Below are 16,507 nucleotides of genomic sequence, written 5' to 3' on the forward strand. Positions count from 1 at the left end.
AGCCCTGCTGTGTCAAATATGCCACACAATTTTTGTTCTAATAACAGCAATTGAGGTTAGGGCGTGACTTTTCTCTGATATAGCTGTGCTAGTACAACCCCTAGTGTGGACAGAGTTTACTGCCGTGAAGGCATTATATTCATATAATTTATAAACCTTGTTCCTAAGCAGTAAAAGTATTAAGTAATGCAATGTTATTTCAGCACAGCTACATCCACAATGGGAGGGCTGGCTGAGAGAGAAAAAGAGAGGGCGATAGGTTATGCTCCTTTACAACATATCTGGCCAGATGAACAGATGTGGGTTTTGTGTAGAGAAACTGTGTGGTTCATGTCTTTCCCCCCACCTACCTCCGTAATCCTGATGTTAATCAGGATCATGATGGATGATATTAGAAAACAGTTATTCAATTTAAATGGTAACATTGCTCATTGCTTCTTAATTTTTAAGAAATATTCATGCAAAATGTAAATAACAGAGAGTTATAACAGATATTGACACATGGGTATTAGTCCTAAGCAAACAATAAATACAGGGAAAAATATATTAGGGTAAATGGGAGTAAGACCAAAAATAGATATTTGCTTTAGGCTTCCTAAACTATATAAGTTCAAATTTGAATAAGATTTATAAATACCAGCATATGATAAATACCAACCTGTATTTACTTGACATGCAGATATATGTATCCGGTGATCCTAAATTGCACATGTGAGGCTTTCTGCCTATTCTGACACAACTGAATAATTTTAATCCTTTTTTAAACATCACTCCATGTAAACTAAAAAATATCTTCAAAACTGAAATTTATCCGTGGCACAATTAAAAATACAATTATACCTCAAGAAACAGTAAACTTGCTCCCAATATGATAAAAGGCTATCCAAAACATGATCCTTTGCTTTTCAAAGAGAAAAAAAAAAAATCAGTTAATACAGAATAGCATGAAAATACTCATACATTACTGTCTTTCTACTTAAAAAAAAATAAATACATATTTATTATGAACAGATGGTGGCCAAGGAAGGTATCAGCTCTGTCTCTTAGCCAGAAGGTCAGGTCATGGCTGAGAGACCAAAGAACAATTATTATTTGCTATTCAGTGCTACATAAGATAAAACATTCCAGGCTTTCTTTAAATATGAAGATAGATGCTATTCAACTGTTTTCATTTTTTACAAATGAAATAATTTGCAATAACTTATTAACATTAGTTAAAATTTGATTTAAAAATCCCCAGCCAACAAGAAACAACAGAACAAGGCACTCTAACACTCTTCTTGGGTTGCTTTTAACATGTTAAAGAATCCTAGGACCTATAGAGAACTTTTTGGGTTAATGGAGTAACAGCTATAAAACAGCTGCTAGATACTGAGTATGAGAATTTCAGAATTGTTTGTTTCCCTTTTTTTTGAGGAACCAACAATCATATTTGAGCAATATAATAGCATAATTACTGAATATCTAATATTTATCTAATTATCTAATATTTTTCTCTGATAGGAACTCTCCCTTACATCCTTTCGCTTTGTATCAAATTATAAATCACCACATTTCAGTGTATTCAGCCCCACACCGATTAAAATACCAGTATGTCATCACATGAGGTTAAAATATTTTGTTAAATTTTGCAATTTGTTCAAAAGGCAATCCTCAAGCAAGTTGGAGAACAGGGTTTAAAATCCAAGATACTTCTTCAAGTATCTTATTAAACACATCTTGTTTTATTTGTATGCCAAGATTATGCCAACTCTTTTATCTGTGATATCTGTCAAGATACAGACGACAAGCCTGTTTTTTGTTTTTCACTGTCCTTAGGCCTAAAGGATGCAGGAGTGAAAAGAAAAGCAAACCTTGAAAAAAAGAATGCTTTAACACCTCTCTTCTTGTGCGCTGTATGATTTTTCTATACATGTTGAAGGGCTATTTCACCTAATAAACTCCTCCTTTGCATATGTTTTCATTATAACTTGAATTTATTATTATTTATTATTGCTTCCAGACTAAGCTTGTACTATTAAGTTAATAAACTTACTGTCCTATGTGCAGCTTTTGAGGAACTGGTAACTAAAAATTTAATTTTTTTAATACTTCATTTTCCCCCTACATATATTCTTATACAGGGAATGATTTATTCAGTTATTTAAAAGTAAAAGAATGGTTCAAAACCTGTTGGATAAGCTGCTCAAATATAATCATCCTCATGTGCCTCTAATATATCTGTGTATTCAGAAGACTCTTATGTGCAAATCACAACTTAAGAAGGAATACTGAAAGTTTGAAGTCCTAGAGAAAAATGGATAGAACCTCAAGAAAAAGGGCACTTCAAAAGATGCAGATTACACCTGTTCAAGCTGTTTGCCAAGTATGCTGTAGGTTACTCTAATAATCTTTCTTACTGCATGGGATGTTTTCTTACAGACTACCTGTAAGGCATATACTGGTTTTTGTATTAATATAAAACCCAGTTTTAAATAACCAACAGTTAATGCCAAGTGGATTTTTTCCTACAGTTATTTTTTTCTAGAAGGTTATTTTTGTTTTGGTTTTTTTTTAAAAACTTTTCTATGAATCTCAGCATTCAGTAACATTGAATCTTTAAAGAAATTGGAAGATAAATTATTTTCATTTTTGGTATCATTAGGCTATGCTTAGAGTCTTTAATGTTCTGTTATGCTGCATATATAGGTGATTATGTGTGGATTTATTTGTGAGAAAAAAGTGTATAAACACATGTATACAGTACATAGAATTTAAGTAGCTGGTATGAATAATATGATAGAGTAATTCTATATGAAAGCATGGAATGAGTGATACGCAAAACTGAACATACTAGGGCTGAAAACAAGATTAAGATAACCAAGAAGTATTTATTTAGCAGTAAAAGCTGGCTTTTTGCCATTAATTTAAACCATTTAACAGCAATAAATGACCACTATTAGAAAAATGAACCATTCCAGCTTCTGAAAAAACCCTACTTAGGCTACTAATAACTGCAAAGTCATAGCAGTATTTTCTCTTACCTGGTCCTTAATTTCAAGCTCCCTTATAGTTTTTGTTCTGTACTCTCTGAGCTCCTTTTCTGCCTCATCCTTCTTCATTTTGGTTTGATTCAACTGATAGCGCATTTCTCCACACACCTGTTAGATTACACAGACAACATGATCTGTTAGCTTGAAGAGTCCATAGACCAAGGTTTGCAATTAGATCTTTTGGTGCCCTCTACAGGTCACTGAAATGCAACATATTTTTAATTTACAGATATTTTAGGTCTACAAATGGTAAATGTTTTATATGGAAAGGTGGATCTGAATTCTATATATAGTCATTAACTTTGACATATTCGGTACCTTCTAGATTCAAATATATTTGGATCAAGATTTTGCTAAATATAAATGCTGATGTTGTAAATATATATCACTACAGTTAAATAACAGTTGCTGGTTTTATACTCTTCTCTCATTCTCTGTAAAATCCCAAGAAAGTCTATGTCAGCACTTTCAAAACCTAGAAGCAAAGCATCTATCACACTCCTAAATAAAGGTGTATTTTAGCTTGCCAGTTTTACAATGCTGAGAAAGAAATTGTTTAAATGTTAACACAGTAATTTTCAAAGTTTGATCAGAGCATTACAAACTTATTGCAAACTGAATATCAATCCTTTAAAAAAAAAAGTATTTAAATAGATACATGGTCCAGAAGAAATGGATCAAAGCAACATTTCAGGAAATCGCTTCACAGGATATTACACAGGACAATTATTCTCTGCTGTTGGGAGTGTTTGCTCTATTACCTCCTCAATCCTTTCCATCTGGCAGCTCAACTTCAGAGGATGTATGAAGGGGTTAGGAGAAAGTGAAAGAAATAAAAAAAAACCAAAACAAAACCAGAAGATCACTAGTCACTTTCACATAACTTTACTGCTGTGCAGGGTTGTTATTCTTCCAATTTCCAGTCTAAGCAGTCCTCTTTTTGTCCTTATCCTGTGCCATCACCTCCAATTTGTGCTTGCTCATTTCACCTTAATTAACTAACCATACACATGCACATTCCTTAGTGAGGAAAAAAAGTAGTGTTTACTCACAGCTCCACTTAGTCAACTTTCTTTCCAACTCAACTTTCCTGCCTTGCTTGTATTCTTTCAGCACTTGCTCCTTAAATGTACACCCTTTTAATTTGCTGCTACAAATCCTCTGTGCTTCTCAAAAACATTCTCACATATTCTACAACCCAAACTAATTTCTGTTTTTCAGTCTTATATCTCTTCTCCTTTTCACTTTTTTTTTTTTTCTCCTTTTAAAAAAGGTAGGGAAAAACAAATACTGCAATGAAATTGCTCTAGGAAAAAACTAAACCAACTGTCATAACTTCTAATAAGCAGCATCACTTATCAATTTAAAGAACAGCTTGTGAATTTAGCCATTGCAAATAATGCAAAGCAGCAAATGCCCAAAAGAAAGGTGAAGTTCTTAGCATTATTTTAAATACTGAAGTATTATATGCAACTAAAAAAAATCTTGAGATGCAACAGCATAGCTTGCAAACCCTGGATTTTACCTCCTCCTTCCTTTATCTGAAAGATGTAATAAAATGCAGTAAGTCACTTCCTCCAAGTGAAATTAAAAAAATAGAGCAATCCTTGCCTTCAGCTCCTTCACACACTGTACAATGGGAATAACACAGAAGATTCAGCAGATGGTGCTGTCCTAATAATGGATTTTTCAGTCTCCTCAAGAATGAAGGAAATAGATGTTTACTCCATATTTTCTTTCCCTGACTTATGGTGCATGAAGAAGAATAATAGTTTGGATAAAATTCAAAACAAAAATGTTGCTATTTGCTGTTTTTAATAATGGCAAACTGAGTCTGGAAACAAGTCAGATTCACAAGCAAAGATGTCACATAGCCAATGAAAATGTCAGGGTGATGTACCTCGTCCTGTCAGCTCAGTGATTGGGAGGTTCCTCCAGGATTTTCAAGACTTCTCAGTTTAGTACAGGGACACAAATGAAGTTTTCCAATCTCTCAAGATTAGTGCAAATTAACAGACTATTGCAAGGTGAGCACCTATTCACCTTTGTATTAACATGAACTGAAGCAGGGTCTGGAACCACAGTATCATGTCCAGAGAGGTAACTTCAAATTGGTCGGGTACAAAATAGTTCTTTTCAGACCTATGAATATTTGTACCTACTGCCTCTTTAACCACCTCCTCACCCCTGTAAGTGGTGCTAGTCATTTGTGAACCCAGCCTGAAAGACCAAAAGTGTGTTTCAGAATTGGTAAATCAAACCACTCTGACATTTTTAAAATACTAATTTGTCTTTCAGTTAAAATAAAGTCTCTAGTAAGTTGATGCTTTTGCTGCGAATTTTCTTTAATACTTTTGCCTCTTTCTATCAGCCAGGGCAGCAGGGGAAGACAGGAACTGTTGAAAACCTCTACTGAAATCTCTAGAAGCCCAAAGAATAAATTGCTCCTCCAATCCTCGCAGTTAACAACTGGGGAAGTAGGATGGGCCTTGAGATGTCTATATTCCTTACCAATAACCCTGAAAGGCTGTAACAATTTTTTTTTTCTTTTTCACGTTATGATGCCCATTAAGGCTCTAACAGATTGAGAAATGTGCAAAAGAAAGCACCCAAGAGTGATACACCTACACAAGATGTGTAGAAGTGCAGAAGATGCATGTTAAACTGTAATTCTTAACTATAAGATACCTTTGTAAGAGGCGCACTATCAAAAGTACTGAATTAAGCAGTATACTACATAAAAAGTTTAAAGGAAAGAACTTAAACAGTGATTTGATATACCTCCCTTTATTTTAGCACTGCAAGTCACACAGGTAGCAATTAAGGACGCTGTTGAATTCTCAGTTGTCTCACTCAGACCAAACTGAATTCCTTACTGAAACACTAGGATAGTGCTTTAAATAGTGATCCTCATAGGCTGCGAAGTAAGAAAGTTAGCTTCTGCATGACAAGGTGACTTGGAAACGGGAAAAGTTATTTTTTTACTCCTGCCGTTGGGATAGTGCCTATGGGATACTGAGACGAAGTCTACAGTTACTACACATAAAACAGAGGAAAATGGACAAGATAAAAATTCTCTTCTTTCAGGTCATAATGATAAGGAAAACCAAGCTCAATACTCCTTTATAAATGTGCTTACCTTATTCATCTCCATTTCATGAGATGCAAGCTGGCACTGTGATTCTTCTAACTGGCTAACCAGAGAATTCTTTTCCCTTGTAATTCTCTCTACTTGAGCCTCCAAAACAGCCACATCCTTAGACAAAGCTGTCACCTGAAAAAGTCCAAGAACACTGGAATGATGCAATTTTGCCAGCCACAGATCAATCTCTTGTGGAACCTTCTCCTCAAAAGCAACTGTATGTAGATGAAATACATACCATTAAAAATGTAATAAAAAAATCAAGCATGTAGAATAAAAACATATCACATATTATTAATAATAGAATATGGCTGCATTATTTAATTAATGGGTTCGCTATTTTAAATTTATTTTTGACACAGTAGTTTATTTGCGACTATTCATTGACTGCACTAGTCTCCAGGGCTTGTTAATATGGACAAGGTGTCAGAAGTAGCTGGCTACATTAGTTTTGCAATGTAAGAGTACTATTTAACACCACCTTATCCATCCTTATGTAGATTGATTCAAACCAAATCATGTTCTCCCAGCTAAAAAAACCTGTTGTTCCAACCACAGATCTTAAATTAATTTTCAAGTTCAGAAAACATTTCAACACTATAGATCAAAGCATACTGTTGTGCAAAACTCATATAGAAATAGTATATTAAAAATTCTAATGTAATTCAGATGAAATTTTGCTGAATGATTAAAAAATGTAACAATAAAACAGAGACAGTGAACCTTCAGCTATTTAGCCCTGAAGCTTACTAATATAAGTGGAAATAATGGTGTCTGACAGTTCTAGGTTAACTTCCAGAAATTCAAAGACAAACCTAGAGGATTATATATTCATAACTATTTTTCACGGCTTTTATACATCCACCTGATTTATGTATCATGACAATTCTCCCCTTTAAACAAACCATTTCATGAAATACGCAATAAAATAGTCAGATGAATCTTAGCTTGATCCACAGCATACCATTTCTACCACCTCATAATCCTAAAACATAAGATTAGTTAATGATATGAAGGTGTAAATCATTAACATAGGTCATAGTTTTCTACAGAGTCATCCCCTATCTTTAATTACCAGGCCCGACATCATCATAGTGTCACTATATGTTGTTTAATGTATATGCAGGATTTAAAAAAAGACTACAACTACTTCAAGTGGGAACTGGTTCCAGTAAAACACACCACAGTAGGTGATGAAATACAAACTAATGTGATGACACGGACTGAAATATTCTACCAAAAAGAAGTATGAAATGCTTGTCTAATAGACTGTATTTTGGGAGTGAATATACTGCTTCAAAGCAACTCTGCAACAGAAAAAACCCTAACTTAATAAAAGGTATAGCTTCTAATAGATAGCAAGGAGTCAAACAAGGAATTGCTTAATAATGTCTCCAGTGGAAGGTTAATTTTTTAATTTCAGTTTCCCTGGCAACAGATCACTGATGATCAGTTCATGTACCTAAATATCAGTCCCTATCACTGTGCTTAATACCTGGTTTTGTATCTGGAATTGGAGTCAAAGGCGTTTTTTAATACACACTTAAATGGTTTATTTTTCTCAGTCTGTGCTCTCCAGATTTTTAGAAATAAGTCATACAACTTAGTCCCAAAATATAAGAAAAAGTCTACAATCAGGAGAGAAATTCACTCTATTGTTTCCAAGCTCCACCAGAAATGGTTGAAGACACTGAAGACCAAACAAGCATGAAAACCACTAATTCGTGAAGTATTTATCTATCTACATTTCTTCCAATTTCAATCACCTTAGAAATGCCCCCTCTATGATGGCCTTACAGCTGTTAGCTTGAGCTTTCCTTTGTAGACTCCATTAGGGAGAAAACCCTCATGTTTTATACTCAAATTACAGCAGCATCTAGAAGTCTAAAACAAGGTTATCAAGACTATCACAATGGTTGCAGCATAAACGATGAGACAGATTCTGTCTCAGAGAGTTTATAAACATTAGTAAAAGTGAGAAAAGAGATTCCAACACATTTCTGCAGGTGGGAAAACTAAACATATGATAAGATCACTTTGAAATCATGATATTGTAACATTAATGTATATATAAGATCAAAGTAGCAAAGAACCCGAAATTTGACGTGCTAACTTCTGAATGCTTGCCTTGGCAAACTAAATAATAATTTTTCTAAAAGAGCTAGGTACAAACTTTGCATCACATTTTACTTAATCCTTTCTTATTCTGATACAGTGCATTAAAAATATGCAAACTAAAATAAAGTGCATTACGTCAACAACCTCATATGAATCTAGTGACATAGCACAAAACTCAGTTATTCAAACTCAAAGGATCACTTATCTACCATTGCTCTAAAGAAATGGTAGAAGTGACAAGCAAATGAAGTTTAAAGAGGATGATACGCTCATTGTAATACACAAACAGAAAAAGAACCAACTCATACCATTGCTGCCAAGTCCTCCCTTTCCTTCTTCATTTCTCGCCGCAGTGCTTCTTTTTCATCAGCCTTCTTATTCGCCTGGGCAGCCAGCTCCTTTTCAAGATAATTCTTCTGTCGTTCCATCTCACTTTTCAGTTGCTCACAGTGGACTAGAGCCTAAAAACCCCAATTTGCTCAAATGAAAGAAACCTAACATTTTTAAACAATCATGGTATATATCTAATACTGTCAAAGAAACCAGTTTGCTATTAGAAATGTAATTTTTTTAAATGAAGTTATTATGATGTTTATACATATCCTACTGTATTTACATCTAGAATAGGACTAGCAAAATGAAAACAGATGTATATGTTTGTAGGTATATACATGCCTTACTGTAACTGAGAGATTTAATTGCTTTTAGGAATCATGGCAAAGATGGAAGTATTTTTCTATGTTTATTTTCCAAATAAGTAGATGTTCTTCTAAAACTATGATTATTTGCCTTCCATTTAAAATTTGAAATTCCTGAATGCACATCACTAGAATCAGCCTCCAAAATCTGACTCCTTGCAAATACAGTGGTTACCATCTAACTAAAGAACTGAAGGAAAAATTAATAAAATGTATGCACTTCTACTTTGTCTCCTCCTAAAGTGAATTAATGAGTGCAGAATGCTAGGAAACCTGAAAGTAATCAGTAAAGATAAAAAAAAAAGTTTGACAAATAAGTTTCAGGTTTGTCAAAAATCAATTCTACTAAATACCTCATAAAGTACTGCTTAATTTCAGGTGCTAAAACACAGGGTTATAGATGGGTTTTCTATCAAAAAAGAAGAAACAAGTTCAAGAAAACTCTAAAAACTCTGTCTTCACTACCTTCTAAAAACGCTAGGGAAAAAAGAAGATATTTATCTATTTATGGTGCTGTGTCTCTGACAAAGTGCAGAATTTCAGTGTTATATCAGTTTAAATCAGAAATATACTACTCTATTACAAGTAAATCCAAGTATTCAAAGCACCCTGAAGGGAGCTTTGATAGCCTATGAGTAAACTCGATTTAAGTTCAACATTTCACTGATATCCAGCATATTCTGTTTCAAAGAAGCTAGAGTAACCTCCCTTTAGGAATTCTAACTTATTATCCTTTATTTTAATTTATTTTTTTTAACTGTTTAATTTTCTTTTACTCAAAGCCTGTGTTCAATTTTTTTGGCTTTGGACTGTTCATGATGGGAACAAGTTAAACCATGTTTTTTTTTTAGAGAATGCTCTAACAGTCTCCATTAATTTTATGGTAATTCTGTAGGACCCTCTTCAGGGTTCCCTTTCCTATCACAAGTCTACAGTGGTGAAAGAATCCCTCTGTTATGGCATTGAATCCTTTTCTGTAGGAAAGAATCATCAACTTCAGTAAACAATTGCCTGCATAAAACTGAATAGTTTGGTAGACATCTAAACGAATGCCACTCTAGAAGGAAGTAGTTGCATTAGTTGCATTTCAAGAAGAAATGTGTATTTTGTTAGCTCCACTGTTCTGACTTCACAATGAACAGTTCAAAAAATTATTCTTTTATGACATTTCTGTCAGAAATATATTCCTGATTTTGCTTCAGCTATGTAAACTTAAACATAACAGATCTCCTTCCTGCTTTATGCAATAAGCAAGAAGCTACAAACTACAGAGACAAGCAAAAGACAAGAAATGGTAGTTTTAAATAATAAGCACCTGAGGTTAGACTTTGGGTCAACAGGCTGATGAAATTTCATTTACAGTATTTGAAAGCTTAATGTGTTGACTTCTCACTTTTGTTACATGGACTGTTCTATGGGATTCCATGCTAGTTATCAAGAAAAACAGCACTTAAGAGTAGAATAGGACTGGAGAAAAAAAGGATGGTTTGTACTTACCAAGAGGCATACCAGCACTTGTAAAAAGGCAAAATTAATGCAGTATAAGTAAAGAAATTTTTTTCCAGTTCCTTCATATTAAAACAGTTTTGGAGCATGAAAAAACCTCAGATTCAGCCTTGCAGACAAACAGGTAGCACCTCACACAACCACAAGCACACACTTCTGTCTTACAGCACTGGATAAATGGCACCAATTTTATCAATAGAACAATTACATCAATCTTGTTTGCATTCAATTACAAAAAACCAAACCACAGCAACCCTCACTCAATTCCATAGTAATTCACTAATAGTACAGTAGATGTCACTAAGTATCAGGAAATAATTTAGGTCAATATAGGTTGATTGTGTACAGAACTAGGGCTAACACAAGCATTACATAAAAACTGGTTTTATCGTTATTATTTACATAACACCAGAAGCTTCCCGCAGGTAGCATTAGATAAGACTTCTCATCTTCAAAGAGCTCTGAGAGTTGATCAGTTCTTGCACTGCTCTCATCTGAGGCAAAAAAGAATTGTTTGTTTGCATATTAACTATTCTTTCCAGAGTAGGTCAGAAATGTGATGTCAAAATTATCCTCTTACATACCATGAATATCTTTGAAAATTCTACAACCCATTTTGTATCACCTAGCTGTGAAACTACCTCAATCAAAAAAAGGAGCGCTCCTCATAGTATTGATGAGTATGAATATGTATATGTGAATACAGAATTCATATTACTGCTCATAAACAGTCATATGATGCAGTTGTTTTAAATCTACATCATATCAACATAGGACAAAGATCTTAAGCATGTATTCTCTCATTAGCATGAAAATTAATTAACATTTGCATTAGATCTGAACACTAGAAAGCTCTGATTTTGTGATGGATTTACCTTTGTTTTTTCAAAATTGGCCTCTTCTGCCATTTGCACAGCATGTTCAACTTGCTTACAAGCATTAGATTCTCTTTGCTGCATCTCTTTCATGCTCTGTCTCACTGAAACAAGTGCATCCATCAAGTCATCTCTTTCTCTGCATATTAAAAGAAACAACACAGATACTTCTTCTATATCTTTTTGTAAGAGAAAAAAACCCCAAACTGGAATACCAAATATAAAATACAAACAGATAAGAGACTTAGGGATGGTAAGCAAAGAAAGACTAAAACTCATGCATGAAAGACATCATATTGCAAGCTTGGTAGATACCAAAAATATTATCTTGACAACCAGTCCTTCAACAGTCTATTTCAGAAGGATGGACCATTAGAAAAACTGCCAGTAAAGAGAGCAGATCTCAAGTCATTGTTGAACAGAAGCCAAGCACATTCTGTTGACAAATGGGGATCCATGCAAATAAAAAAAAAGCCAATATGGAATTACACTGTCATTAAATGTAAACAAGGGAAAAAATAAAAAGGAAGGGTTAGGATCAACAAGTAATTGCTAAGTATATAAAATGACAATCTAAATCAATTTGCTGCAAACTGGAACTAAGCCAAACAATAGGACACCTGGATTCTACAACTCTTCTGAACTTTTGTTAACAAAGGGACTAAAATCTGTACTAAATGGTAAAGCAGATTTGGTAAAACTGTAATACTTAGCTTCATCTTTTCATTATTTTGATATGTTAAAATCTTTTAAACTAAGTTTAGTTGTCTGTGGTTTAGGTGCAGCTCAAGATTCTGGCTGAAAACTCTTGTGCTCTTAATGTTGTGTGAAATGGCAACACATTTTTTGTATTTGCCAGAGACCTAACAGTCATACTTTGACATTTCATTTCATTTCTGAATTGGATAAAGTTCCTTTGAAAATTCCTACTAAAATAGCCTTGTTTTTAATAAACTGCACCACAAGCAGAGGTAGCTTTTAGATTTTTTTAAACCTCCAAATGAGGTTTAAGATAGATAAAGAGGTCAGTTCAAATCTTTTATTTGAAGCTCACTGTAATATAAGAGGACAAGAATATACTGATTTACATTTTGTTCATCTTTTCCAAAATCTGTGACAAATAATTACTTTTGTTACAAAAGCAATTTTGAAACATGACTTCTCAGCAATAGAGCTTTGCCAGAAAATTTTTGGACTTGATAATAGAAAAAATTCATAAATCCTGGCAATAACCATCTAGTGCAGAGGGATTGTGCCCATTTGACCAAGTACGTATATGCTCTGTGTCCCTTCGGTCTCTTACATATATTCAGCTGTGATTTTAAAAATTATTTAAATAAAAGCTAGAATTAAAATAAAAAAGAAAAATAAAGATTGCAACAAATAATTTAATTTATTTTTATACAGTGGAACTTTCTTTCCCTGTCTTACTGTAGTCATGGAGGAACTACTACAGGTGTTTTGGGTAGGAAATGCATCTTACCTCAAGCACACAACCTATTGTTGATGTAGTGTAGAAAAGTTCCCCATATGTAAGGAGAATAAAGTGGAGCCAGAAAAACTTCCTAGTAGGGAATTATAATAAACTTTTGCAAGAAATAATCAAAATGCACAGACTTTGTGCTGACAGAGTGACTTGTTTGTACAAAAAAGTGCAGGAAACAGACTGTAAATAGTCTCATCTGGTCAGCCCAAGGTATCATAAATACATGATAAAAACTAAAATTCTTTCCCTACTTGAAATAAGTAGCAAAGCTTTGAAATTGTGGATTTCAAAGTGGTTGTGACCTACATTCACTGATTTCAGCATTATGACTCCAGTTTGGGAGTGTATTGTAAATGGACATCTCTCTACGAACGTAACCCAAGACACTGAGATTTAAATGGTTTAATGCAAGCAGCCATACTTGCAATCACAAAGTACACACCCCCCCAGCCTACCTTGTCAGCCTCTCGATGGTCTGCACGTGAACGTTACAGTGAGTCTGTGCAAGAACGGCCTCGTGCTGGGCACAGTTCAGACACAGACCACCAACCTGGCTACAATTTCTGACTGAAAACAGCGACTTCTGGTGTTTCAGCCTTCCTTCCAAATCTTCGCATGTCTTCTGAGATTCTGAAAGGTCTTTTCTAGAAAGAAAAAATGAAAACTATTGTTTATGAAATTACATATTTCCACAAGTCATACCCATATACAATTCATAACTACAAATGTAGCCTAAAAAGAACTGTAAGAATCCTTGTAATGAATCCTTGTAATATTTTACATGTTTCAATAGGCAAAGGAAGACTTTAAGAGAGAGGTAACAGTTGAACTACCCAATCAAAATTATTAATAGACAAATCAATACTGTGTTAATTTGTTTCTTCCCCCACATTATCAGAAAATATCAAAGATAAACAGAAAATTTATAGATAAAAAACTTGTAAGCTTACATTTTGTCTGAAGAGAGTATGATATTCATTAGCAGAAACCACTATCAGCTGTATAAATATTTCAATACTCTAACAATTTTCTGTTGTTTCTATTAAAAATATAACTAATTCATATTTATTCTCTACTTCCTAAACAAGAATCCAGATATATCGAGCACATTCACTCAGATCCAGCAATATACACAACTTGAGGTCAAACACATATGCAGAAAAGCTGGCTAAAATTTTTATTTGTCTCAAAAATTCTTACTAGGTGCTCTGAAGAATTTTCTTCAGAATTCCCAAGCATGTGTCAGGCTGGGGAGATCACAAGCAATAGGAATGTTAACATCAGGAAGTTCCAGACAAATGCACAGTGTGCACATAAAGATCAATTTGACAAATTGTGCAATGAATCCAAAGCTTTGGGTTTGTTATGCAGGCCATCTGGGCAGCATACACATAGGAAGTCTGACACATTCTGGTTGCATTGGATTTACTGTGCACATGATATATACACTGCATGCATTCTTATTTCCATCTGGAAAGTCTTCTGTGCACTTTTTCCAATTTTAGTACTTGGTCTATTACATATAATCTGCTATAACCTGAACAGAATTTGCTCAGCATATATCCCTAGACAGCTGAGGTGCAATAAGCCTATTGTTGGAAAGTCATGGACAGAAATCAGCAAGTCCTGTGTACATTCATCCTTGAAGTTAAAAGGGAAGATAGTCCCACTAAAAATGATACCATTTCTCACTTCAATAAAATTTAGTTTTGCAGAACTTCCTGTTTGCAAGATCTCGCCTCTTAGGAGAAATCAGAGGCTGAATAATGTATTTGAGGAACTTCTGAGACAACTTTAGCCTCCAATAATTATTTTTGAGTAAATATAACACTTGAGGCCAAGGGGAAAAAAAAAATTGGATTATACAGCTGAAATTAAAGATCCTCCTCTACATTCAATAAGACAACTGGCTTTGCATGTTGCAAGGTTTCACCAATGCAGAGAGCATTCTTTTAACTTGTCTCCCTACCAATAACTCTTTTTACACACAGAACAGTCTGCATTGTCAAATATATGAAACCATGATTAAATAGTAGTAGAAAGTAGCTAATTATGGAAGTTGTCACACAACTTAAAATTGCAATTTCTCTTTTTTCTTAGAGTGTTCTGCATGACCTTTTTTAGGGAAAAGAGGGTAAGAAAAGACATTTCATTGCTACTGTTTCTATAAAGTAGCAGTATATTCAATTTTGCTACATTTAAAATTGAAAGAACTTGATAGAAAAGCAGTTTTCAGGGACACTATCAGAAGATACAACATTCAGACATTCAGACTGTCTTAGGTAAATTCAGATTAAGAACAGTTCATGCTGTTACGCAGTGCCAATTTCTTAAGGATTATTTTAAGAAAAAAAAAATCACTTTACCTTAGAGACTGTATTTGAGCATCAAGGATATTGACTTTTTCTTGATAAAGAAGTTTTAGATTCTCCTTTAGAAAAGATGAGAGAAAATATATGTCTTGCTTTCTTCATAACACTCTTTACAAATAAACCTAGACTTTACCCACATTCTTTTCCCCTGAGGACATAAGCCTGTTGAAATACTAGTGGCAGAGAAACCTAAATATTTCACACTTCTGGAAGTCTAAAAAGTGAACAACCTTCCCATTTCTTGCTTCTAAATAAGGCTTTTTGCCAGATCCTCATATGGTAAATTGTTTCAATTCCAACTGCAGTCCTCAGTTCTCTACAGTGATTCACAGAAATTATGATCATGTCTGAAGTTTGCTCTTGGTCTCCCACAAGTCAGCAGACATTAATACAAAATTATTAAGAACTTCAAGTACACAGGCTATTTATTTATAATAATGTGTTTTACTCTGATTACCTGGTGAAGAATGAGGTATATGAATCAACCACATCCATGTTAAATACAATGGTGACAACAAACCAGATAAAGCACTACAAATTTAGCTTACTATGATGCTTTAAAATAAGTTAGTCAACACGATTCTCCTGATTTTAACATGGCAGATGAAGAAAAGAGCAATTACTCTAAAAAATAGCTTCCAAACAACTGCAGCCATCAGTGACCATGGAGGTCTTCAGCTTTAAAATAATAGCACAAAAAAACTGAAACTGTATTTTCCTATGAAAAAAAAACCAAAAACCAAACCCACTTTATAATTAAAGAATTAAAGTACTGTATAAATTCCACAGTACAGAAATGCACATGGAAAAAATATATCAAAACTTTTTAATTACCCAAGATTTTTCCCAAAAGATAGCAACACTACCCCACTACTTCTGAGCAAACGGAAAATTAATATCCTCTGAAACTAAAAATACAGGAAGAGACTACATCTTAAAAGATGATAATGTTGAGAGACAACATTAATTACTAGGACTCCTCTGTATCTCTAAAAGTATAAGGTGTGTAATTCAGTTAAGGGAGAGCAGACTGCACAAAACTACTTTTGTACCTTATTGAGCCTGTGATGCTCCAGGAGCAGAACAACTCATTATGAAAAGAGCTTGTGTGGAGGGCTACATAAATTACACCAGCTAGTTCCCACCTGCTTGGGCGCTGTGTTACTCCTATGAATCTCCAAAGAGCAGTGAAGTCATCTTTAAACAAGAATTATCTCTGGGAATTCATCATCTGCAGATACAACCTGCCATCTGTGTCTAACTGCACAATATTAATTA

General features: G+C 34.1%; 1 protein-coding gene across 2 annotated transcripts in view; it reads right to left on the bottom strand.

Moving 5' to 3' along the window:
- Nucleotides 1-16,507, bottom strand: part of SDCCAG8 (SHH signaling and ciliogenesis regulator SDCCAG8) — a 104,363-nt gene that overhangs the window by 75,246 nt on the left and 12,610 nt on the right. For both annotated transcript variants that reach the window (XR_009277439.1, XM_058836911.1), the window contains exons 7-12: nt 15,224-15,288; nt 13,313-13,501; nt 11,372-11,510; nt 8,601-8,753; nt 6,172-6,306; nt 3,024-3,140 (exon numbers count right to left, since the gene is read on the bottom strand). Coding sequence is in view for 1 of the 2 variants with exons in the window: in XM_058836911.1 (XP_058692894.1) it covers nt 3,024-3,140; nt 6,172-6,306; nt 8,601-8,753; nt 11,372-11,510; nt 13,313-13,501; nt 15,224-15,288 (798 nt within the window). In the remaining variant the exon portion in view is untranslated. The remainder of the gene's footprint in view (nt 1-3,023; nt 3,141-6,171; nt 6,307-8,600; nt 8,754-11,371; nt 11,511-13,312; nt 13,502-15,223; nt 15,289-16,507) is intronic.

Source organism: Poecile atricapillus, chromosome 3 (genome assembly GCF_030490865.1).
Source record: "Poecile atricapillus isolate bPoeAtr1 chromosome 3, bPoeAtr1.hap1, whole genome shotgun sequence".
NCBI classification, from domain to species: Eukaryota; Metazoa; Chordata; class Aves; order Passeriformes; family Paridae; genus Poecile; species Poecile atricapillus.